Source organism: Rhipicephalus sanguineus, chromosome 4, assembly GCF_013339695.2.
Source record: "Rhipicephalus sanguineus isolate Rsan-2018 chromosome 4, BIME_Rsan_1.4, whole genome shotgun sequence".
NCBI classification, from domain to species: Eukaryota; Metazoa; Arthropoda; class Arachnida; order Ixodida; family Ixodidae; genus Rhipicephalus; species Rhipicephalus sanguineus.
Genome location: NC_051179.1, coordinates 84,828,591 through 84,853,871, shown reverse-complemented (window position 1 = coordinate 84,853,871; position 25,281 = coordinate 84,828,591). Strand labels below are relative to the sequence as shown.

The 25,281-nt window shown below is 45.1% G+C and overlaps 1 protein-coding gene across 1 annotated transcript in view; it reads right to left on the bottom strand.

Annotated features, from left to right (window-relative positions):
- Positions 1 to 2,344: 2,344 nt before the first annotated feature.
- LOC119391361 (A disintegrin and metalloproteinase with thrombospondin motifs 7) overlaps positions 2,345 to 25,281 on the bottom strand; it is a 31,250-nt gene continuing 8,313 nt past the window's right edge. Inside the window, exons 4-11 of the mRNA XM_037659045.2 lie at positions 22,236 to 22,304; positions 22,046 to 22,176; positions 20,385 to 20,434; positions 13,283 to 13,391; positions 11,091 to 11,234; positions 9,624 to 9,780; positions 8,839 to 8,967; positions 2,345 to 2,481 (exon numbers count right to left, since the gene is read on the bottom strand). Coding sequence (XP_037514973.2) covers positions 2,449 to 2,481; positions 8,839 to 8,967; positions 9,624 to 9,780; positions 11,091 to 11,234; positions 13,283 to 13,391; positions 20,385 to 20,434; positions 22,046 to 22,176; positions 22,236 to 22,304 — 822 coding nt within the window. The 3' untranslated portion in view covers positions 2,345 to 2,448. The remainder of the gene's footprint in view (positions 2,482 to 8,838; positions 8,968 to 9,623; positions 9,781 to 11,090; positions 11,235 to 13,282; positions 13,392 to 20,384; positions 20,435 to 22,045; positions 22,177 to 22,235; positions 22,305 to 25,281) is intronic.

Sequence of the window (25,281 nt, the reverse complement as noted above, 5' to 3'; positions counted from 1 at the left end):
GTACGTTGTGGTTTGCGTACCAGAAGGAAAATTACTCTATGCTTGCCCAAGTGCAGAGCGAAGAATTAGGGGTTAGAGGATGCGCATTTGTGATTTTTTCGTGGTTGTAACTTCATTCGGAAGTAGTTCAGCTGACTTTGGTATTCCGTGAAAAGGAAGAGAACACACCACACACTGGCATTGCAAACCATCGCTTATGGCGCTCAGCTGCTGCTATTCAGAAATAGTGGCATAGATTCTACGAAAAAACGGCGCCCACTTTCTATTGGGGGATACATCCTGCTGAGCTGGAAGCTTAACTCTACATTGCGGTCAAGTAACGTTGAACTAAGTACCGTCCGAATCCTGAGACCTATTATGTAGAAGAAGAAACTGGGAGCAAACAAAAACAAAAAAAACAAAGAAAGATAGAAGCAGGCAGTGCGATGGATTAATGCTCCGTTTCCAAGTTAGCTTAGATACACTGAACCGTAATTCTCGTGCCCTGCTAAAGCGCAGGACACCTGACTTACAGTGATTCCTTTAGTAACATACCTCCGTATCTTCATTATTAGGATGGAAATATTTGCTTACAGACATTTTTAACTCATCACGAAGTATCGTTATCGCACAACACGCGAAATAATTTTGCAAGGTCTTGACGATGGGAGGCATAGTGGCACCATGCCTCCCCAACAAAAACGAAAGCCCTGCATTACGCCACACTGTTTTAAGACCCTGTTACAGATATATTCTTTCATGCGATGTTCTGTTACTCGGTTACTCATATATTCTTCCATGCCTCCGCAGATATGGCTGGGCCTGCTGCTCAAGACGCTTTCAAGTGTGGGATACGTCATTTCTGCCAATACTCTATACTGACTGACTACCGACTCTCAGGACACTGACGCAGAAAAGTCACGTCACGAAATCCACGATACGTGTTATGCTGTTGCGCCATTATTATTCATTAAGCTATGCTTAACTTCTATATGGCGTCACGTGAAGACAAAAGATTAACAGACTGTGTGCAGGTGACATTTGCTAACTTAGCGGATGTACACTTTTTTACAATTTCCGGTAGTATATAAACAATGGGTGGTATAATAAACTATATATCGCCAGTGTTATCAATGGTCGAGTCAAGAGACCTGTCCCAATTTCTCTATGGCTATTAATTTTAAGCTTATCTACGGTGACTGTGTTCATAAACAAATGTTTATAAAAAATGTCTAACTCCTGCATACGGAGGTATGTAAACTGATGCCATCATTAAAAGAAATTCCATCTAATAACGACATAACTTTTCCCGCTTTTCCACCAATTGCACTGTTTTCTGAATATCATCACCACTGTTTACGTAGCAGTGTTTGTGTAATAATTGTGCATCCGCATATTATGGATAATATTCATGTGACTATTTCGTGCAAATGAATGCGCAGATTGTGCTCGAGGCCTAGTCAGGTGACGTTTTTAGTGGCACGAGTGCAAAGTGATACTCCTTGCTATCTTTCAGGCCACCCTGTCAAGCTCCGGTGCGAGTTGTCCGAAAACCCCGATGAAAATTTTAAAAATTATATAAAACGGATGAAATGGGTTACGCTAAGGGTTTCAAATGACAGAGCGGACATTAAGGCACGTCATAAATGGCAATCGTAGTTAAATAATTAGTAAAACTTAGTTTAAACAGCATTTGCGTCTTGAAAATTCATCAGATCCGGCTCGTTGCGGATCTCAAACAGGCGCTTCCTTCAACGTGGCTTCGCAAGCGCGCGGAACCCATAGCTCACCTAAGGAATTCATCACAGCACACGACCGCCGAAAAAGTGTATAAAAGGGTTGGAATGAGTAAAGATCCATCAGAGTTTTATATGATAGAGTGGACATGAAGATATGTCATGACTTAACATACGCTAAAGGACCGCGAACGTCACATCCACCACGTCGGACGCTCTCTCCCGGTCCTGCCTCCTTGTGCGCCAGTGGTGCGCGTGGTTACACAGCGTTTGCCTCACGTACATCACAAGACAAGGCTTGCGTAGGGTGCACTTGCTCCGGTGCTCGCCAGGTGTCGTACGTGTCGCCCTACCTCCTTTCCTTCGTCATGTAAGAACGCACGCCACCTTACATCAACAGTTGCTCTTCTCGGTGTGCCGTGATGCAGTGAACTGGAAGAGGGGCAGTAGGCTCACTTGCGTCGAACACATGCCCACATATTACAGCTTTATAATGTCATCATGTCACGTCGTCATGACGTAAAGTGATGACGCCATCTCACGAAATCATCGCATGAATGAAAAGATCTCTTCCGGAGCAAGTGGTCCACAAAAATATGCTGTATGAGAAACGAGCTAATTTCAGAGGCATTGATTCGTGAACAGTGCACCTTTATTCTGAACTGTGAGTCGGCATCTGCGTAGTAATGCGCCAGCTGCAGGTTTGCTCTTTCAGCAATGTCACGGTGTTTCACTAGGGGTCAACGCAGACCATGTTGTGGCATATCTGCGAAAGAAGAAATCGATAAGAATATCACTGATTTTCCCGCTTCGATGCGGCAAACGCACACGTAAATAGGCTTAGAGCATTTTTAGTATCGAAATAGAGTGAAGATCGCGCATGCACCATCTATATGACTGCATTCAGTACAGCTCTTCCCAAACTACCAAACGCTGTGTTTCACATATACTATGAAGGCCTACGCTACGTCCTGTCTACTGTTTCTCTATATTTACGCATTCATTGCGCATGCATGAAGTAAATGCAGGAACATTTTCGATAAGAAGTTTTCGTGGGTGTAGCGCCGCGTTCGCTTACGCCTTTGAAGTTTTGTAGTTGTAGATACACAGTGTGATTCTTTTAAAACTGACCTATTTCATTGGGCTGTAGTTTTGTTACAAAATATCCGATCTCAATGTGATTTGCGGCAAAACATTCAGAAGGAATGAAAATTTAATGGCGCATCCCGTTTTCTTATGTGCAATACACGGAAATAAGAATAAATAAGAAATAACAGAAACCGCTAGATCCTGTAGAAGGAGGAATGGCTAGTCCGGCGCAGCGTTCGGGTCAGCCAGCGGCGGCGGAAGTTGGCGATGCGAGGTTAATCAATTGACGTTGACGCAAAAACCGAGTACGCTACACTTCCACGCGCGCGTTGGGCCACGTCGCCTTGATGCATGCGCGGTCGCGCGCGCCCGGTGTCTGCCGTATAGAATTTCGTTGAATGTCGTGGTTTTTTTATATTACACATTTATTCTTTCCTTTTTTGCGCTTCACACCAATAAACAGGAAGGGCCTATACATTTGCGTCCTTCCCGAATATTTTGCTGCAAACCGCATTAAAATCGGATTATACGTAACGAATCTACAACCCAATGAAATACGTCAGTTCTAAAAAAAATGAACCTGTATTTACTCTGCAACAAACTTGATTTGTTAGTCAAGTAGTCCACGACGTAGTACGGCCGAAACGCCGAGAGGCGGCTGTACTGGAGTGGACTGAGACTCAGCATCACTGGAATCACTTCGTATGTGCAAGACCAGCTAGGAACCGGTCTGCTCCACTGTCTCTTTACTCTTGCGCCACTAGTAGAAGCTACGTCTGAAAATTGTGATTTGTGGCGTAGTGGGTACGTTGCTAATGTACTTGTGTTAGTAGCCACAAGAGAGTTTATAACGGGCTCTAGAAATGCCGCTCTTCCAGCTTTCGCTGTGACTGTGCTGCGCTTTCTGCGCAGGCCTGGCGTTTTTTATTTATTTGTTCATTTTTCTTTCTGAGTAAACGGCTTTTTTTCTTTTCTTTTTTGTTACGCTGCAGCACTTATAGAAATGGAGTCGCCGTGCTGATATAAACCTCAGCCGTTCCACAGCAAGCCAGTTAGAATAGAGCAGAAGATACGTGGTGAATAAGAATTGTGGCAACTTCGCACTAGGGGTGCCGAGCCTGAAGGAAGAGCGGAGCCGGGTGGCCATTCTCGTTTCTCTTTATTGTTTTCTTTCTTTTTCTCTGTCTTTCTCTATGTTTCTTGCATCTTTTGTGTCTCTTTCTTTCTTTCTTTTTCTTTTTCTCTCTTGCTCTCTCTCTCTCTCTTTCTTTGCTTTCTTGATTTCTCTCTTTCCTTCTCTTTCTGTCCTGCCCTTTGTTTTTCTCTTTCGTGTCTGTTTGTTTCTATCTCATCTCTCTTTCTGTCTTTCTCCGTCTTTCTATCTTTTTCTCTTTCTCTCTCTGCTTCTTTCTCTCTCTTTCTTTGTTCCTATTTATTTCTATTTTTCTTTCTCTTTCTGTCGTGCTCTCCCTTTTTTCTGTCTTTTTTCATGTCGGTTTCTTTCTATCTCTTTCTTTTATATCTTCTATAAATATATATTTCTATCTCTTTCTCTTTACTGAACGTATTTGGGTGGGGGGTTACATATAGGGAGAGGTACACAGAAAGACGTCCCTTAGTGCGAACACTGCAATGGGACCTCTTGTTATAGAATACATAAGAAAATGAAATCATGAGCAGAATAGCGACAAACAAGGATAGGATGCGTAGAAAATAATAGGAGTGGCATTATCGTATGCAAGGACAATTACACTGTTTGACACTGAAAATACAGATACAAAAAAGTTGATATGTCTTTCTCTGTCTTTATATCTTTATATATATTTATTCCCATTATTTCCCTCTACTTTTCTTTGTCTTTCTATCGCTTTCTTTCTCTCGCCCTCTTTCACGTGTTTTACGTGCTTCACTTCGCCGAGCAGAGCTTTCGTTAAAAATTGGCCGCGTATCTGCGTGCTTCGCTGCGAATGTTGTCGAAAGACAACAGTCTTCTGCCGGCCGTTTCTGTGCCGTTTCAGCGCAGCCTAAGAAAGACTAGCATTTTTGGCGCAGCTTTGAGAAATACTGGGGTCTTTAAATTACGTATCTATGTATTTTCTAGTAAAGGAACATACCACCTAATACTTACGTATTGATGTTGCGACTCAGATATGCGTAATATTTGCTTTTTGATCGACAATGTTCACAAATATGAACGAAGCTACCAGTTCAAGATGGCTGGGCGTTTAGCAAGTGCTTAAACTTTGTACGGGTGGCTGAATCGTGTGACAGACAGACAGACACAGACCAAGATTTCTGCGTTTAACTTCCCCAAGAAAGACTATCGTCTTTGAAACGCTCGCGCCTGCTGTACTCGGTAGTGGGGCTCGCCCAATTCTTGTGGCGCATAACCACCTGTGGAGTTTCGCACGACGGAGCACAAGTTAGTGATAGCTTACTCAGCTTCGCTGTTAAAAGAGCACGAAAAAAAAAACGTGGACAAAACAAGGAAAGCTACAGGACAAGCGCAATTTTTTCGCGCTCTTTTCATTCACCATGTATCGCCACCTCGCCCAACAGTCTATTCTAAGCAGATACGTGTAGCATGATGTTCGTTCATCTTCCAATTCCTACTGTTGTGGCTGTTTGAAACACGTGTTGCGGATAGAGAGATGCCCGCGTGTCGTCTGGTGCTAAGCACGTTTGCACTACATATCCTTGCATTCCGCATTCTCCCCATGCACGCGCACTCTTTTCATTCTCTATTTTTTTATGTGTTGGAGTTTCTTGCTTGCGTTTCGTCTTGTACTGTCGTGAGCATGGTTAGCAATAATAGAGGAACGCTTGCCGCACGCTCATATCAGTGGGGTCTAGTTTCAACGACGAGAAATACATCACACGCACATTGCGGCCGTGGCGTCGTTATTTCATTATCTCGCGAAGCGCATCGTCGTTGAGCGCATTCGACGAAGGTAATGTCAACCGTAAAAGTTTACGGACCACGCGAGCGCGTGCTAAACTAACTTTTCGCTCCACCAAGCGATGCGCCACCCACCGTCGAGTGGAGCGCTTGGCCGGAAATGACTATTCTTACTATTCACGGCCATATCAATTTCCTTCTGCCACGCAGCGCATTGTTTGGTTGTTTTCACGTAGAGCGCTGATCTGAAGTAAAGCCGTCACACTTCTACTTTTATAGCAGAATCGGCGTACCTCGAGCCGTGCGTCGTCGGGTATACGAGGTGCGCTAAAAAAGTATTCAACATTTTTCTTCCCTTCGTGAACCAATGATAGTGTGGAAGACTTCCATCGGTTCAATATGAAGAGGAGCTCCACACGTGTGCGTGAGTTTTTGTCTGCCCGTAGAAAGAACGAGTTGCTGGCAGTCGGCTTATTAGTGAGGATGTGTAGTGAGCGCTTTCGGGAGATTCAAGTGAGTTGTACATGTAAAATTACAGAGCAACGTGAGCAGCGATAGTGCATCAAATTTTGCCAAAAGCGTGGCGATACCCAAGCGGAAACCAGTGGTAAGATTTAACGGGCTTGCAGTGATGATGCCATTAGTTAGTCTAATGTAAAAGACTGGCGCAACCGCGTCAAAGATGGCCGCACATCACTGGGTTGCGAACCATGTTCTAGGTGGCCCTAAACAGGGTGTCGTCGAAAAAGCGAAGGCTTTCTTCTTAAAGTTTCGTCTTCTCATACTCCGAGAATTTGCAAACCAGATATGGGTAAGCATTGCATCACTTTTCCGCGACCAGATTTGTGGGGAAAAAAAAAAACTTCGCAGCTACATGATGATAACCGATCCACCCATTCGCCACATCTAATTCAGGCTTTCTGCAACAAGCGCCACTTTCCTGTAATTCATCAGTCTCCCGACTCCCCCGATATGGCTTCGTGTTACTTTTGGCTGCCTCCCCAGCCCGAAATTCCGTTGAAAGAAAACCGATTCGACATAAGAGGAGACATCTTGCGAAATGCGACGGGCCAACTGATCACCCTTCCAAAAACTGCTTTCCACAAACGTTTCAACATTGTTTCCAAGCGCTGGCAGGACTGTATGCGTTGCCAAGGAGACCATAGAGAAACATATATAAAGAGCAGACACTCCCGTAGAGCCCTGCGGCCGAGGTAATGCGCTCCTTCCAGAGCCACGAGCGCCTGGTCAGACCGATAATGCCTTCCGAGATTTGGGACGATAATTGGCATAACTAACAAAAACCAGAAAAATCTTCTTTCAGATGCTGGTATTTGAACTCTTGCCCTCATGCTCCGAAGGCCAGTGTCTTTACCACTAGGCTACACACCCACTCTTCATTAAAGTGAATACGCGTACATATAGACCATATGAATGCGTTGTACCCGCGGTGCAAAAGAAACGTTGAAAGACGACACTTTTTATGCAGAGTTTACAGATTTTTGTGGTAGCGCGTTAAACGTCTTCTGAAGGACACGATGTAGAGCCGACATGGAGGATTGTACGCATCAGTAAAATTTTCCTATGGGAAAATGTGATGCCATACTTGCGTTTCGGTGGTCCTCCTGAGGCGGCTATTACATGTGCTGACTAACGAGTGGAAGCCAGCATAGGTGCGGTATTCGGCAGGTGTTCAGGCTCTTGCTTGCTCGGCCGCGCACAAGCTCGAGTGGCCATTCTTCACTATTGTGCATTTCTCTTTAGGAGACTGCCTTCAAGTAGATTAGGATGCTGTATCTTCTAATAAAAAAAATGTATTTCAAAGGTTCAATGTATTTTGAACACACCTCACATATCAGTTTGTGCGAAGGGTTGCGACTATTCACTGATGTATTGATATTACTGCTGTCTAGACACAAATACGTAGCTATGACTGCCGAAAAGTACGTCGCGTTAAAAAGATAAAGATAGAAAATATTCGTCTGTAACGTCAAAATAGAGGGGCCATTGATAAACGGAGGGATGCGTCTTGGGCGTAACGCTGCTGTGTATCGCCGGTGACGTAGCGGAAATGTCGCAAAAAGGCTGTTGGCCACGCGCTCGCGTGGTCCAATAGACTTTTGTGGTTAACTGTACAGTACACTCTAACCTTGGTGCTCTCAGATTACGTGATGCGCGCTGGTAAAACAGCCTCGCTGCTTACGCAGTGTCATGCGCCGAGCTTCGCGTTGTTGAAGGTAGCCATCACTAATATCATCATGCGGCATGCGCTCCAGTGGTGACATACGCTCCTCCACGCTTGTACGTGTTCGGTCGCAGTATATTCAATACTGTTGTTGCTAAAGTGCTACACGTAACTATGCGCCTTTGTTGCACCACACTTGCAGACCGCTGTGCGGAGCTCATTCTACGCACTTAAGTCCTTAAGCTGCGAATTTTACTCCTGTGTCGGGAAAAGGTCAATAGCGAGTGACGGGTTAGCATGCTATTGGCTGACATACTTCCACTGTAGGCCAACCCGGTATTGCTTTATGCCTGGGTTCAGGCCACATTTAGGGCTCACAGACAGCGTGTATATGCATCTTCGCTGGAGCTGAGGTATACTGGGACGTCAAAACAATTGAGTCAATTGTGAACCATAATCATTTTCATGAGATAATATTGTGGTTATACAAAGCAAATGCGTCAATCCAGACTGGGTTTAGTAGGAAATTCTGCAGCAATATCCTCGTTCTGGAAAGTTCTAAGTATGCAGACAAGTCTCTAGAGGCTTGTTAAAAAAACGTATCTAATTTGCTTTTCCAACCATGGCAAATGCCACAGTGCGCATTTAAACTAATTTTAAGCGCCTTCCATTAAGAAACAAGTCGGAATTTGCAAGGTCACGTTCTTTCATGCTTTCAGATGTACTAATCTATTTCTTGTTCGAAATTTGTTAAAAGATAACTAGTTTACCAGACCATGTAAAGCGTATACGACGTCTCGACTATATAGGTGAGGGGTTTTGCCGAGCACGGAGAGTCGTTTTTTTTTTTCTTTCTAAATATGAGTTTTTGAAGGCTTACCACATCAACGGTAAAGCTGATGCTCAGTATTGGTTTTCATTTTGTCTAGGAACGTGACAAAATTCCTCACCTTCGGCGGCTGAGATTCAGAGCAGGGTGTGCCATCTATTGCAAAGGACGTGCGGTTCTGCATCTTGCCACGGGAGTAAGTATCGTGTACCAAACAACGAAATACGCACTGGTTGAGGTCAGATTCAAGCTGCAAATGAAAAAAATACGAATCTTGAAATTCTCACACGTATCATAGCCTCGAGTTCTTACGTTCAACTTAATACTACAGTTAGAACTCGATCTAACGAAACCCGATTTTACGAAGTTCCCGATCTAACGAAGAAATTTACATTGGCCAGCAGAAACCCATAGAGTTCGATGTTGTCATCAAACCGAATGAACCAAACTAAGTTGGTACCCCACCCGATCTAGAGAAGTTTTACGTGGAATACCTGAACAGGAAAGCGATGATTTTCTTCTAATTTTGACACAGAGATTTTTTTTTTCGAGCGCGGCATCTAACGCTATTGCGTTAAACATCTGGGCGACCTAGTGACGGCTCTAGCTTTATCTTGAAGCTGTGCGCCACGCTCATGCACTGAACAACGAACACGGCAATCGGTTGCGCTCTTACGTACTGGATAGCTACAGGCGGTGGTAATTGCTTTCATTACGTCATGCATTATGCGACATATAGCAGTGATCGTCTACTGATTGGAGTTTGCCAATAATATTAATTCGAACAAGGATACATTGTGGGCTCCTTACAATTTTTCATATTAGGTTCGGTACCACGTGCTGCTAATAATGTCATCCATCCAATCTTCCAACATGCGCAAAGAATATAGAAGATGCTTATCCTACCTTTATGTAAGTGGAGTTCGTGTATCTTGGTGCCCTGTAGTATTCGTTACAGAACGTTTGACCATCCATTACATCCCCTGGGAGGTTTGCCGCCTTGTTTGGCAGAGAAATGACGTGACATGCGTTATCTCTGAATAGGCATCTTGAGTATGGCCACCTGCAGAACGATAAGTATACGTTCATCCTGCTAAAGAAGGCAACGGGTAATGCTGCAAACGGCTGAAAGATTTTTCGCAGTTTCATTCACGGCTAAACGGCTAAACTTCCATCGTCGTGAAAAGATATCTTGGACCTGTCAACACCTCAGACTCATGATGCGACAAAAATTGATGCATATAGTGTTTGTCCTAACGACGCAAAGATAGGTTGCAGTACTTAAGTGTATACTATGAATGCAGTTTCGCGCCAAATATTTACGTATTAATAACTGAAATAGTTTGGGCTTGCCTGCAGTATCTCTGTGTTGAAGTTAATTAGTTGAACAATCTAGCTATAAAACGAATGAATCGATGTGCTCTCGGTTGCTTTCAATCACTGACTGATAAATAATATACTAAGCTCCAAACTAATCAATCTTCCAATGTAATCAGCCTACGCAAGCGTGAGCTGCTGTGTCATCATTTGGCCGCGGTGGCCGTATTTCTATGGAGGTGAAATGCTAGAGGCCCGTGTACTTAGGTTTAGGTGCAGGTTAACGAGTACCAAATGATCGAGAGTTTCCCGAGCTCTCCACTACGGCGTCCCTCATAATCATATTGCGGTTTTGGGAAGTAAAACCCCAACAATTATTACTATTATTTGTCATGTGTGCTCTGAGGCCGGCTCACAATATGGCGATGAGACCAGTCTGTCGATGTATTAGACTGATCTCCATTAATCAGGACCAATTGTTTTCCGTGTTATTCAAAGCAATGAGACAGTTCATGTATATCTGCTAATTGTCATCAAAGTTGGGAATGTAGCCTGCAGCCCTAGTATGAGCAACAAAACAGTTGAAGTTCTTTTGCGTGGAATAGACATATACAACAGAATGTAATAAGCTTACTAATTACATCATTTGTTAGAGAGAAAAAAATTAACATGTGGACAGGGGTACAAGTCCAATAAACAGACGATAGAGACTATATTTCACGTTCTGTCATGGAAAAAAAAGAACACTTTTTATAGCTGTTCACTAGCCTGGCCTGAAAAAAAACGGGTTTATGCCGTGCCTCGATCACAAGCCGACCTTCACAGACCATATTTAGCTCTTGTCATTTCACTGAACATTACTGTATTGCTTGACTCTGCCAAGGTATAGCTAAATGTTTAAACTATACTTGTTTGTGCGATAACAAACATGATTAAGTTCGTCTCCAGTATCTTCATTCGCAAAAAAATACAACACATAGCAATCAACGTCCTTTCTTATGTGCAGTTTCCGAACTGTAAAAAAAAATGTACTGTGGGTATTGTCAGGAAGCTTACGTCAAAAAGTCGGCAATGTCTTTCTTGCTGCAGTTCGAAAACGCACAGCTGTTATTTCCGTTTCTTCGTGGACTGCTCATTATAAAACCCTCATCACCTGAGCAATTCTTCGCTGCACCGTAACCATCGTGGTCAGCGTTCAACCTGTAATAAAATGTATAATAATAATATCTGGGGTTTAACGTCCCAAAACCACTATATGATTATGAGAGACGCCGTAGTGTGGAGGGCTCCGGAAATTTCGACCACCTGGGGTTCATTAACGTGCACCTAAATCTAAGTACACGGGCCTCACACATTTTCGCCTCCATCGAAAATGCAGCCGCCGCGGCCGGGATTCGATCCCGCGACCTTTGGGTCAGCAGTCGAGCGCCATAACCACTAGACCACCGCGGCGGGTCCTGTAAAAAATGTCATTATTTACCTTAGCAATGTTCGGGGAATATGTGGGATTGATATTCCAGAAAGCTTGTTTTTATTGGCTCCGCGCATGCATCTACCGCTTCACTGCCCAAATAACGCGGCCTGTAACTCAGCGCTAATTACTTCACATTGCAGTGTAAGTTATTTACCTTTTTTTATGTTGTAGACCAGGGGTCTCAAACACGCTGCCCGCGGGCCGCATGCGGCCCGCCGACAATTCGTTAGCGGCATGCGGCCCGCACATGACAGTCTTCGTCCCATATATATATACATATACTTTTCATGACTTTGTGACTGTTTGTGACATCGCTGAAAGGTGCTCGCATTGTTTTCACGCCTTGTGACTACTAACGCTCTGTTCGGGTTAGCTACACAGAAGTGACTGTCTTAAGCATTTTTTTCGTGGGACACCTCATACGGTCACCTTATGTTGAAACATGACCGCGGAAGAAAAAAATCTATACTTCAGGTAAGGCGCCATGATTTTAGTAGTCGTAGAGATCGGTATAGATATGTTTCTCGAATCCAGACGTCAAATCCCCTCCAGAATTGACCCGTATACGAGAAATAAAAAGAACCTTCTTTCTAGTGGCAACGTTATCTGTTTTAAGTAATTATTGACAATGTACATTCAACTGACTAACGCTCTGTGAGAGGGAAGAGTTCCCTGTACCCGTGCAACCCATGATCAGCGTAATGTAGGACCACTGCAGGACGAGGGTCCGCACACCTTTGTCTACTATTAGGCTACCGGATTGAGCACCATCACTGCGTACATCGTGTTGACGTTGACACGAACATGGTCAAACTAGAGACATGCGCTTGCCTCACTTGAACAATATTTTTTGTGCGTGTTTTTCTGCCTCTTTTTCTCCAAAGCATTTCTTTGTGAACCAAGAATGAACTACCTTCTACTCGTCAGTGTAATAAACATGTCTGGTAATCCCACAATATACACACGACTACTGAAATTACACAGAAGCGTTGGTACACCTCGGAAGACTCGGCTGAAATCCAAAAATATGCGGCATAAGCAGCGACTCTCTGACTGCTTCGCATGAAGTCGATTCCCACAATACGTTCTGCATCTTGCTTTGTTGTAGTGGGGCCCCGGAAAATTTTTGTCCATCTGGGGCTTTTTGACATTCTCCTTAATCGGAGTAACTCGACATCTTTGCGTTTCTCGCACATCAACACGCAAGCACCATGGCTGGGAATCAAACCCACGACCTTGTGCTTAGGAGCGCGACACGTTAGCTGATAAGCTTCCGCGACCTTTTATTAATTTCGACTAGTTCGTGGGCATATACAACAGGTTGCCTTTTAAACCCTTTCTTTTGGCGTCCGTCAGAAAGCTACTCCTCAATGTACTGTTGAGTTGCTGATTGGGGTTAAATTTATGAAATTTCCATGTTACTATTCATGTTTCGAGTCTGCACGTTAGCTTATAGACACATTACATGTACGTTACATCCAATGTCCTTTTTTCCCAGCACATATAAACTGAAGTCCATAGAGACAAAGTGCACGGCATATGTATTCATTTCAAGGTTTTCGCCACATCTCCAGAAGCACATGCTATTCTGTCATATGAACGTCCCGTAATACGACGTCAAAGAACTAACTACCTATCCGTAGGCGCGCGCAAAGATGGGGAAGGGGGCCGAAGGGGCGGGGCATTCATTCGAGCTTCTGGTAGGTAAGGATTTAGTCAAGACACAATGCGTATGACGAGTTGCAAGAGTTTTTGAGTATGTCAACGCACTTACAAATGAGCGATTTCGTGAGCCGCCGTCTGCACACCGGAGAACGTAACAGGCCGGTCCAAACCTATGGCAGCTTTGCCATTCCTGCAGGCCTTTCCCTTATTTGCCATTCCTGCGGTTCAACACACTGCAAAGTGATTTAGCAGAAAATGACCAGATGGGTCATTTGTAACTAAAAAAAAGTATTTTTTTTTTCTTTAACATTTCGCTTTAGTAATCTGTGCGATGATGAGACGAAGGAACCATTGTCGTGAAACAACTGATCTTTGAAGGAAGTGGGGTGAGGGGGTTAACAGACAAGGACACCGTGGCACCACCTACTGGGTGAGGATAGCGCGAAGTGACGCAGTGACGCGTATGTGTCACAGGCTTTACGCTCTAAGTTCAGGGTCGTCCACGTCAATGGAGAAAACCTCATTAGTATTCAAGACCTCATAGAAGCTTATGTTTAATATACAATTCGCAAATTTTTATTTTGTTTAAGGGCACCATTATTAGACGTCATATAACGGGTATTTTCCCCCGTGAAGCAGAAGAAACATTCTCGTTTTAGTAGCTTGAATACAAATGAGGTGCTCACCTTAGGTCGACTTCGTACATAGTAATAGTAACCAACAGCATGACCCTTGATGTAGCTGCCATGTTCATGTCACCCTATCCTGGGAGGCGACAGTGCATTATATGGTACATCTCATCAACGCAAGACTTTGAACAACGTTTTGTGTGTGTGTGTGTGTGTGTGTGTGTGTGTGTGTGTGTGTGTGTGTGTGTGTGTGTGTGTGTGTGTGTGTGTGTGTGTGTGTGTGTGTGTCTTTCCTCTACGTTTTCTATTTACACGAAGTACAAGAGATGATTGGGTGCATTTCAAAATTTTCCCGAAAATCGTCCCTGCACAAAGATAGGCCGCACGTTCCAACATTGTGCTTTCAGCTGTTTATGTGCAACACTGGTGTCATCTTCCTAGAACACTTCAAGTGAGGAAATTCGTATCGAGTAAGAAACCATTGGTATCAAGGCTACGCATAGTATGGTGTGACCACAATTGAACGAAAAATTTTATTGACCTTACCGTTCACTCTAGCATTGGGAATTGCGCTAGCCCCTGCGTCTGGTACGTGGAGGAGTGCGAGGAGGGCGGGAAGCGAGCGTTGTCATGTGCAGGAGAATGGTTCGTCGCCAAGCGAGCGCTACGCAAAGGGCAATTTGCCACGTTACCACGGAGAACTATTCGAGATAATCAGCGTCGTTCGTTCACCGATGCGTGTTAGTTAAAACCATGCCCGAAGAGAATGAAAACCTTGCCACTAGTAGCCATACATCAAACATGCCATATTACGGCCTGACAAATCCCATCACTGTCTTTAAAGCTTTCATTGTTTATTATTATTTTTGCATTGCGACTGTAATATACGCATACTCTCGGCGGGCTTTTGCCGTCTCCTTCGCCCTCATGCTCCGCATAAAGTCCAAATCGATCACAGCGCCCTTCGCATCGTATATTCTACGCGCGAGCCCTGGAGACGAATTCGGTTGAGGCAGAGATGGAACGAGCCGGCTACCTCCGTCGCACGAAGGGCGCACGCAGTAACATCGCCTCGCGTGCGAGGACTACCGTCGACAGCTCCACAAGCGGAGAGGAAACGCCACGCCTGTCATTGGTCGGGCGAAGGAGCATGAAGGGGTGTCAGTGAAGAGGTGAGGGGTAGTGAGGGGCAGTCGCTTGAGCGGTAACGGCAAAATTTGATCATAACGGTATGGTCGCGAGCGCTGGCGCGTGTGCTGTCTCGACAGACATCTGTAAATGGCTGTTGCGATGGTGGAAAACATTTATTTAACTATTTACAGTGAGTGGTAGGGTTAGAGCGAGTCGGAATTGGGCCCGCCCCTCACGAGCACTAGCTTACTTCGCGTTGAGAAGACAGACAGCAAGAAAACCGCTTCGCTCCCTGGAGCGGCCGTATTCCCATACACCAGCGTTTTGTAGAGTTACGCGAGATCGGATCCAAAAAAATAAGCTGCTAGTCTTTATTCGTAAAACATGCCACTTTGTGGCTATCGCATTCATTGCTTCGCCCTTGCGGCGAAACTGTCATTCTTTAAAATTTTTTTTCGTTTGGGCAAATACGCACACTGCATTTGGGGTACATGTGGAGAAGTTTATCAGGCTGCGGTGAAAAAAAGATAAGGAATTTAGCAAGACAGTCAAATAACAGCGCAAAAGACGACGGACGAACACACAGAGACAAATGAGCGCTGACTCGAGAGACTTTTCCGTTTGATGTGATGCGAGAGCATGCCGGAACGACACGCAGCCACCGCAATGAGCGGTACTGTTCGAGAAGGGTCAGAAGAAAAATAGCTGCAAGAGCCCGCAAAACTAGAGTAGAACTTCACAATGGCGGTAAATCGGGTTAATTGGTTGTTCGTGATCGTAAAATCACAGCGCAAAAAACTACGGACGAAAACAGAGAGCGCTGACTCGGCCTGTCTTTTCTTTAATTTGTACTGTGGTGATGGGCATTTGCGTCTGTTTAGTCTTTAATGTTGGGAAGTGTCCCTGAACGTGGTCAGGCGATCGCTCCACAACAGTTCCGGTTGCTGTCGTTCTGATGATTGCGACTGATAACAGTTATGCCGATAGACTGCTCTTAAGACAAAAATACGTAGCCACCACTGCCGTACAGCACGTCGTGCTAAAAAGTGAAAGGTGTTAAATATTTTTGCCCCGTCAGAAAATAGCCAGGCCAAGGATAAGGGGAGCGATGCGTCTTGGGCGTAGTGCTGCTGTCGAGTGCCGCTGGCGTAGCGGAAATGTTGAAAAGAGGCTCTTGGCTACGCGGTCGCGTGGTCCTTAAACTTTTGTGGTTGACTGTACACGACACGGTCATCCCAAGCGGGGCCGTTTTTGGATACCTCATAGCTTCCCCAGCTATGCAAGCAGAAAATAACACTTTTACGTTTGCCTTCTGGGCTATCTTCTTCGGGTTATGGCATGGCACCCGTGCGGCTATCTTCTTCCGGTTATCATATAATCGGGGGAAAAAATAGCTCAGAAGGTAAATGTAAAAGTTTAGTTTTCTGCTTGGATAGCTCGGGAAGCTTTGTAAGCAGAAGTCAGAAAGTCCGAAAGCGAGCTATGCAAGCGGAAAGCTATGATTCTCGTTAATAGCCACAGCAGATCACGTCACATGGTGAAGCGATACCAGCTGTCATTCGGCTAAGACGCCCTCTTTCCTGTTAGGCTGCTTAGAGGACGCTGTCCGATGGCATAATCTATAAGCGCCACCATGATAGAACAACTACGCCGTTAAGCCCTATATCCCGAAAAGTCAGTACGCAAAGCCCCCATGTTTATGCCTGTGTAGGTAATGCATTCGAAAAACACAGACTAGAGCACTGCACGGGCTCGGGCCTACCCGAAAACCCGGGCCCGGACCGGCCCGTGGGCCGCGCCGGGCCGGTTAAAGTAGTTTTCCTCGCGGGCCCGGGCCGGGCTCGGGCCTGAAGCTCCGGGCTTAGGGCCGGGCCCGGGTTTGAGGTGGCGGGCTCGGGTCGGGCCGGGCTTGGATTTTGCTCCGTTCTTAAAGGGTCACTAAAGTGAAACACTGAATCGGTTTAGACCGATAAAGTGTACTCTGAGTACCCGAACGTCAATAATTTCACCATCAATGAGTTTATTAATAAAGGAGAAAAGCAAGGTCACAGTTCCATTTTGAAATCTCCGCACGTGACGTCACGGATTACAACTGTATTCGTCGTATCTTGGGGACATTGGCTCAACGATATTTTCAGAAACTTGGTATGTTAAGTCTGTGACCCCCTCAGAGGCCAACGCCCTTCATTTTTATCCACTATAAACTACGTAGGGTCCAGTAGATGCCGTCAGAATCTATGACGTCACGGCGTTTGCTGCGTGAATTTCAAGGTGGCGTCGTTACCTGCATTTTCTGGCGAGTTTTCTTTCTTACCAAGAGCCTTGTCGCGGTGAGCGTGGTGCTTTTGGAATGGTAAAAGAGTAATTTACTGATAATAGAAAAATCGTTTTTCTCTTTAATGTGCCTTGTTCCGCATACGCTGTGCATACATACATGCCCCACATTTTATCTCGAAAAAACGCTTTTTTTATGTGGGGTGAGCTGTTTGGAGAAGTTTTATGAGGGATAAGTACTGAACTTATTTTGCTTCTTGCATATGAGCCACTTGATTTATCTGAAACAGGCGAGCTAAAAGTAAATAGACCAGGCCATTATACGTAACATCTCGCTATTCCGTGCTTTATTTGCTTTCGTTACTATTTTATATCCCAAATGTTACTCTTTAATCGCAGTAATAAATGTAATATAATAAAATAAGAGCTCCAAAGCGGGGAAACGTTGTTGAAAGTGCAGCCCCGCTCTAAAACGAAAGGACTGCACGGAGTCTTGATGCATAGAATCCCTATAAAGGCACATTGTTTTTCCGTGACTCCGTGACGGCTCCCAGTGGTCATGAGGCCCGAGATGGACATGTACAGCCTGCTTTGTGTGCCGACATTGTTAACGTCTGAGCTTTCGTCTTGTTGCGCCCTATCAGGGGTCTCAAACTCACCTCAACTAACGGACCGCATTCACGAAAAAAAGCTCCCGCAAGGGCTAGGGCAATGACGAAAGTAGGAGCGTGGGAGGGGGGAACAGGTTGTTTTAAAACTACTGTCATTTAACAGCAGACCTTTCCCATATCTCATATACGCGATCATTTCTGAAGGGGACTTGGCGGCAGGATTCCAACAACATATCGATACCCATAATGACTCTGGAAGCCGATTCTAAAATATAGCTTTTGTTTCACGGTTATGCATCAACACACGGTGACCGCAGGGGGTGCCTCACTAAAAATATGCTTTCGACCTGTCATGTGCGGGCGGAGGGCCGCTAGCGAGAGGTCCGCGAGCCGCGTGTTTGAGGCCCTATATAGTGCGCTATATAGTGCGAGAGCTACATGATACTGCCGCAACAGCATTGGATCTTGCAGGAATAGAATAGGCCCATTAAACAAGGCGTGGGGTGAAGTATATTCGCGTGAGGAAATATCTGACTTGAAAAAGGACAATGACAGATTCCGTGCCGGGTGATGTCCCCTTACCTCAAACCATATGCATCCAATGAGTAAGCTTCGAGAAGCTTAGTCGCGCCTTTATTACAAAACTCTAACGAACCCCGAAAATATATCGAAATCGCTTCGTCTACCTCCTGCTAGTCTTAACCGCGTAGTCCCGTGGCCACCTTCTACCGGTAAAACATCGCTGGGAAGGCATAAACCATTATAATATGGAAACAACTAGCGCGCTGCAAACCGTGCATAACATACTCTGCTGAAAACTGCAAGGAGAAGCCCTCAAAGAGTAGTTTTATAGATGACATTGAAGAGTGGCACGACGTTCGGGAACGAGAGAAGTGAAGGGATGAGCTGGACAGCTCTGGTCATTCTGCAGAGGTCCACAAAGACATCCTAGATTTGCTCCAGTGGTGGAAGTTAAGACCAACGACTGCCGACGCCTTCGCAATTGGCAAGGCAGATGTGGTGCGCCCGTGCGGCCAGCGCGAGCAGTGCAAGAAGCTTTAGCGCGGCAGCATATGTGATGCAACAGCGCATGGCGTGCTTAAAGCAGGAATCTTTTGATACTTTGATTTTTCGCACAATAACATGTGAAGAAGTAAACTATAAACTATGCCATAAGAAACTTGCTGTATATACTAGCTGTGGTGTGGTATATGAAAATATTGCTATGACAAATAGGTTTTTTTCTTCCTTTCGATTGCTTATACGCATAGACGTGGTGCACGCTGTCCCATACGTTTACCTAGATTAGTGTATTTACAACAACGGTCACAAATTTGTTTTTTTTTCCTCTGTTTCTCTTTCTGTGGCAAGGTGCTACAATGGTGAAGACAGGTGCTACATATCGAGAAGGATGCACGATTGGCTTTGGGGTTAGAGCACGCTATAAATTTCAATAGGCTATAGAGTGCGATAAAAACAAAGTAAAGTGAGCGTTTTGTTCTCTGCCAAGCCGATCTAGAACACATGCTTTGGCGGTGCTCCGTGTTACGCGGCGGCGAAGTCGATCATCACGCAGTCCAAATGGGAGGCTGCTATTACCAGCTTCGCGCTAGAACAGCTATATGGGCAGTCCAACGGGTCCGCGAGGCAGCAGAGAGACTTGGTCTTCCTGTTCCGATGTCGGAGCGGCCCGCAACGTGCCAGAGCGCGTTCCGATGTACCATAATAAAGTTTATCCATCCATCAATCCTTCCTTTGTTGTTATTGCGCTCCCTGTCGAAATTGAACTCGTGCTGCAAGTCACTTTCCTTGCTACAATGTCTGCTACAAAACGCCCTTCATGATCCCCAGTGTATTTGCAGAAAAAATGGGTACGGTATACCACTGCCGAATAAACATTCATTGTATCCAGTATGTCCGCTGAACTGTTTGCATCATGAGCCCCTTTTTACAATAAATTGCCGTATGTTAAAGTATAATTGTTAGCGAAACAAGCGCCAACAAAGCGTAGATATTTTCGACTTAAAACACCTCGCTGTCGATTCCATGTTCGGGAACCACCGCCTAGATTACAGGGTCGGGCCTCAGTCGGGCCTGATCTGTGGTCGGGCCGGGCCGGGCCGGGTAGGCAAAATTTTTTCTCGGGTTCGGGCCGGGCCCGGGTCTCATTTTGAGTCACCGGGCCGGGTGACTCAAAATGAGACCCGGGCCCGGTGAGTTCCGGGCCCGGGCCGGGCCCGGGCCGAGAATTACGGCCCGTGCAGTGCTCTAACACAGACACAAGTAACCGCTGCACTGTGACGTGCACCATCATATTACAGTTTTCATACTTTCGTTGTAGGGCAATTCGCTGTCTGCGTTTAGCTCTGCGGAGTTGCAAGAAAAGAACGAAAAGAATGAGCTTCCGAAAAAAAAAAAAGTTATGACAACGCCAATAGAGAAATGACGCGCTTCTGACAAGCTGAAAAGAAAACATAGTGGCAGCCTTCGTACACTCGATGGAAATAACTTGAAGTGGAGGACGCATTTTGCAATATATATTGTATCTTACTATAATGTTACTTACCTAAAGTACCGCCAAGGTTTTTCCCACCTCTAATTTTAACCAGACCTGCACTAAAAAAAAGAAAGAGAAGCGCGTTACACATGCCTTAACCACACCAATTGATTTCACGTGCATTGATATACAGAATAATATCGGTCTATAGCAGGTATTAGACGCTTTCCATAGATGCCAGCAATAACGACAAAACCAACGAAAATACAGGGAAGCACTCCGTGTGCGTGGTTTGCCTGATCACAATGTCTTGCTTTTATTGCCTACACGTAGGAACTCTTGTGAGCAACTCTTCGTTCCCTATAGAAATGGTGAACCAGCCCCCATTCCAACGGCGCAGCCAGAGAGCACGCACATTATGTCTTCGCTGTTTTAACGCGATAGCGTTAAAGAGCTCGTATCGCAGAAATTCCGTCGTCGGCGTCGGCACCGTTGGTTGTGAGCGAAAAATCATCATCTTGTCCGTGACCGAAAAATCGAAAAAGCTGCAAATAAAATAAATAATAAAAGTATTGGGTCCGAGTGAGAATCGAACCCAGGCCGTCTGCGTGGCAAGCAGGTGTTCTACCACACAGCCACGCCTCTGCTTGGAGCTGCGCTGAAAGTAACTTCGATGCTTCCCAAAAATACGCGTCCTGTATACAGGTGTCACAGTACGAGATGTAATATCGCAGTAATATTGCGTGGTACAAGCGTACATTGCCATCGGGCGTCACACCACGTCAATATCATAACAACTTGGTGGTTTAAAGACAGCCACCCATCACAAAAGGCACACAAATTATTGCGCGTATTCCCTTAAGACCACGTAGTGGGTGCATCGCAGCTTCGAAAAAGGTTCTCGCGCATAATTGCTCCTGGTTTAAAGCATGCTACCCATTACATAAGGCACACACCTTATTGCGCGCATTCTGTTAAATACTCGTAGTGTTCGAAGTGCGCACTAGGGGCAGGATATTGCTATCGCGTTCAACTCTTAAAGGCGAAGCTTAAGCGTCCCCCAAATTTTTTATCACACCAGTCGACACGCCTAAAGACAGCCTCCCGCTGTAAATATTGTTGCAAGTCATTCTCCTCGCAAAATCCAAGACAACGATGATGGTTGGGTCGTAGCAATTCGCTGGCCTGGTCGGACCGCGGCCGCACGGCAGGATAGGCCATTGGTGTCCTGAACTAAGCACTCACGAATGTTTAAGCACTCTCTCTGTATATATAAGCTTGTAATATGTAATTTGGTGAATACGTGCCGACAGAGAGAACAGTCACTGAAACCACAACCATAGAAGCCAAGAAGGTCACAATTTATGGAATATGAACCAGAATGTCACGTTGATTTCAAATATAATGAAAATTCCATTTAATTGCCGGTGTCCTCGTACTCTGTTCACGTCGCCTGGTCATTCCAATTAGACGTGTGTTTTACTGTAAAATCCGCACCATTAAGTACTTTTGCCTATGCAGCATGCGCGCCATTCCAGCGGTGAATCGGTAACAGCAATATTTCGGTGTTCTACTATAAAGGCTACAGAAGCAGTATGACGTCCACTTGATATATTTAATGTAGTTTCTAAAGTTGATATAATGCAATGTGGGCTCTGGAAGGGATCACGTTTTCTATACATTAACGATGCAGCGCTTTAGCTTATGTAGCAAACGTAGTTCATAATTACCTCACTGCCATAAACACGATGTCAGACACCTTGTGTACTTTACTAGTACGCGCAAGTTCTCCTAATGCATCCAATGTTTGATCTATCATGACCCGTCCATCGTCATGTAGATGTAAATAATGTCGTTTGACCTGGAACGGCAATATTTTAATCGACACCAGCGCAAAATGACATACATTGTTTTCATTACCTGCAGTCCTTCAATTGCTGTTAACCCTATTCTGGCGGGCGGCTCGAGCTGCTGCAAGCGAAGGCTTACCTGCAAATATAGACCAAAACAAACTTTGTCACTATAGCGATAAGTATGAAGAATATACAATGCAGGGAAAAAATTGTAACAAAAGGTACTGCGACATTGTGTTACATTGAAGGTCGCTTACTCTACAAACCCAAGTTGATGTTGATGTTGATGTGTTTGTAAGCGTCGGTACCACGAAGGCACACGTGTTGCAAATCAGTTCTGTGGAATCCCGCAAGGTGGCGGAAGGGCTACGAAAGAAAGAATCCACAGCATATCCACGGGGTGAATGATGATGAGTGGGGCGAAGCTCCGGAGGGAATCATCGATAAACCTTGAATACTCCGAGTAATTCGCCCCGTATATGATCAAGTAAACACAAGAGAAACACCATGTATATATTAAACATCAAACTTTTATTGTACTGTTGGTTTACGTGGTCCCTTCATTACAACGGTCCCCCTAGCGGACGTCGCCGCACTAAATCGAACGATTGCCTTCCACCAATGACATGCGCCATATGTGAATCTTCCGTGAGTTATGCCCAGTACACCATCAACGACGTGAGATCGGGCGCGTTTATACTGAATGGTCGATCAGAGCCATCAGATCACTTTAATCATCAGATCATCAGATCACTTTAATTCATCAAATCATCAGATCACTTTAATTTTACATGTACGCTGTGAATTTTTATTGTTTAATCACGCACTGGAGAAATTTCACACAGGCACTACCTTGGAGGTTAAAATCCAGTGCCTATATATACGGGGTGGTCAGTGAACGGTTGTGCAGCGCGAGCAGTCGGTTTTTTCAATCAAGAAACTCGCTAGCAGACGCTGCCTGCGTCGGTCTCGCAGCGAGCGCGGAGCGTCGGCGTCCGGAGGCGAGAGAGGGGGGGACTAGAGCACGCATCTGCAACGCAGTGAGCGCCTCCGCCCCATGTAGGGATCTTTCTGAGAACAAGAGGTGGCTACGACATGGCCATCTTGTGAACACTCCAAGAACAAGAGGTAGCTACCTACTGCTACTACATACTACAGAGGAGGGACAGACCCACACCCAAAGGAGCTTCGCCCATAAAAATAGACAACCACCCGTTTCTAGCACGAGGCTACAAGGAAATCCATACAGATTTTTCAGAAAGAAAGCCTCATATTCGCCAAAAAATTCGTCTTGATGCGGGGTTCAAACCCGGGACCAACGCCTCGCGAACTAGTTCTGCTTATTCCGCAGAACTGATTTGTAATATTTGTAATATGTGTCCGGTTGCTTCGAGTTGTCGATGAATTCACCCTCGCGCTGACAATTGCTAGCTTTTCATATCTTTTTATGTAACCATCTGTCATTCATGTTCGTCATGCAGTAACGTCGCGCAATACCAATTTTGGTGTATAATTTCACGTGGTCGTGACGTTGACGAAGGCAACAGTCGGCGTAATCTAGAGGAAACTCTTTATTTGGGCAAACCTCATTACCGGAAATGAACTCAAACAGAGCGTCGGCCGTCGATAATGTGATCTGCGGCTAGGCACACCGGCATTTAAACATATGACATCGAACATTCGACTCTTATCGCTGGTGGCTGCGCTAGTTCCAGAATGAGCTCAACTGTTCGCATTTGCACGCTCAGGCCTATCAGAAGATACTAAAATAATCTGGAAGCTTCCCAGACATTCGGGCTCGGCATGCGAAAGGCAGCGGCTAGACGTGCAACGGATCAGTCACATAGAAATACAAAAAGGGGTGCCTGTGGCTATATCAAGCCAGCGAAACGGCCGCGAGCGCATAATGAGTTTGACATGTAATTCATGTTATACACAGCATGCATCACTATATTTTCATGTAGCAACCTGTCATTTATGTTCGTCATACAGCAACATCGCGCAATACCAATTTCGGTGTATATCAAGCTAGTAAACCGGCCGCAAGCGCGCCATGAGCATGGTATGTAAATCATGCCTTACATGACATGCATGTCAGGATTTTCTTGTTGCAACCTGTAATTTGCGTTCGTCATACAGTCACGTCGCGCAAATACCATATTCGTGTATATCAAGCTAGCGAACCGGCCGCGAGTGCGCCATGAATGCGGCAAGTAAGTCATGGCATACATGACATGCATGTCATGATTTTCAAGTTACTACCAATCATTTATGTTCGTCCTGCAGAAATGCCTCATCAGACCAATTTAGGTATAAATCCATTAAATAAAAGGCCGCGAGAGCCCCGAAACCTTTTCATGCAAATCATGCTGTACATGACATGCGTATCATGATTTGTGCGTTGGGACCTGTCACTTATGTTCGTAATATACCACCTGTGGTACATATCAAGTTACGAAGCGGCCACAAGAGCACAAAAACAGTGGCATGTAAATCACTCCATTCATGACATGCATGTTATGATTTTCATCTCATGACCTGTCATTTATGTTCGTCATACAAGTGATGTAACGCCATGCCAATATTGGTATACATGCGATTAACGAAACGGCCGGGAGAGCACAAAGTCGTAGACAGACAGACAGACAGACAGACAGACAGACAGACAGACAGACAGACAGACAGATAGATAGATAGATAGATAGATAGATAGATAGATAGATAGATAGATAGATAGATAGATAGATAGATAGATAGATAGATAGATAGATAGATAGATAGATAGATAGATAGATAGATAGATAGATAGATAGAAAGTCGTAGAAGCTCGTTGAAAAATGCTTCGCGAAGAATATGTCTTTCAAGAACTTAAGGACTTATGGCCGCTGAACATAGTTTCTGGTGCCCGTGTTGCTCAGTTGTAAGACACTGTCATCTTCCCCTTTATATCAAACATACACCAGCTCAGCCTACTAAAGGCGCGTTTACACTAGAACGACACGACACCGATTTCGGTCTGCCGACTGTAGCCGGGAGTGTCTTTTGTCGTGCCGTCATCCTATTTACACTGAAACGACGCCAACAATCGGCCGATCGTCTATGAAAGACGCCGT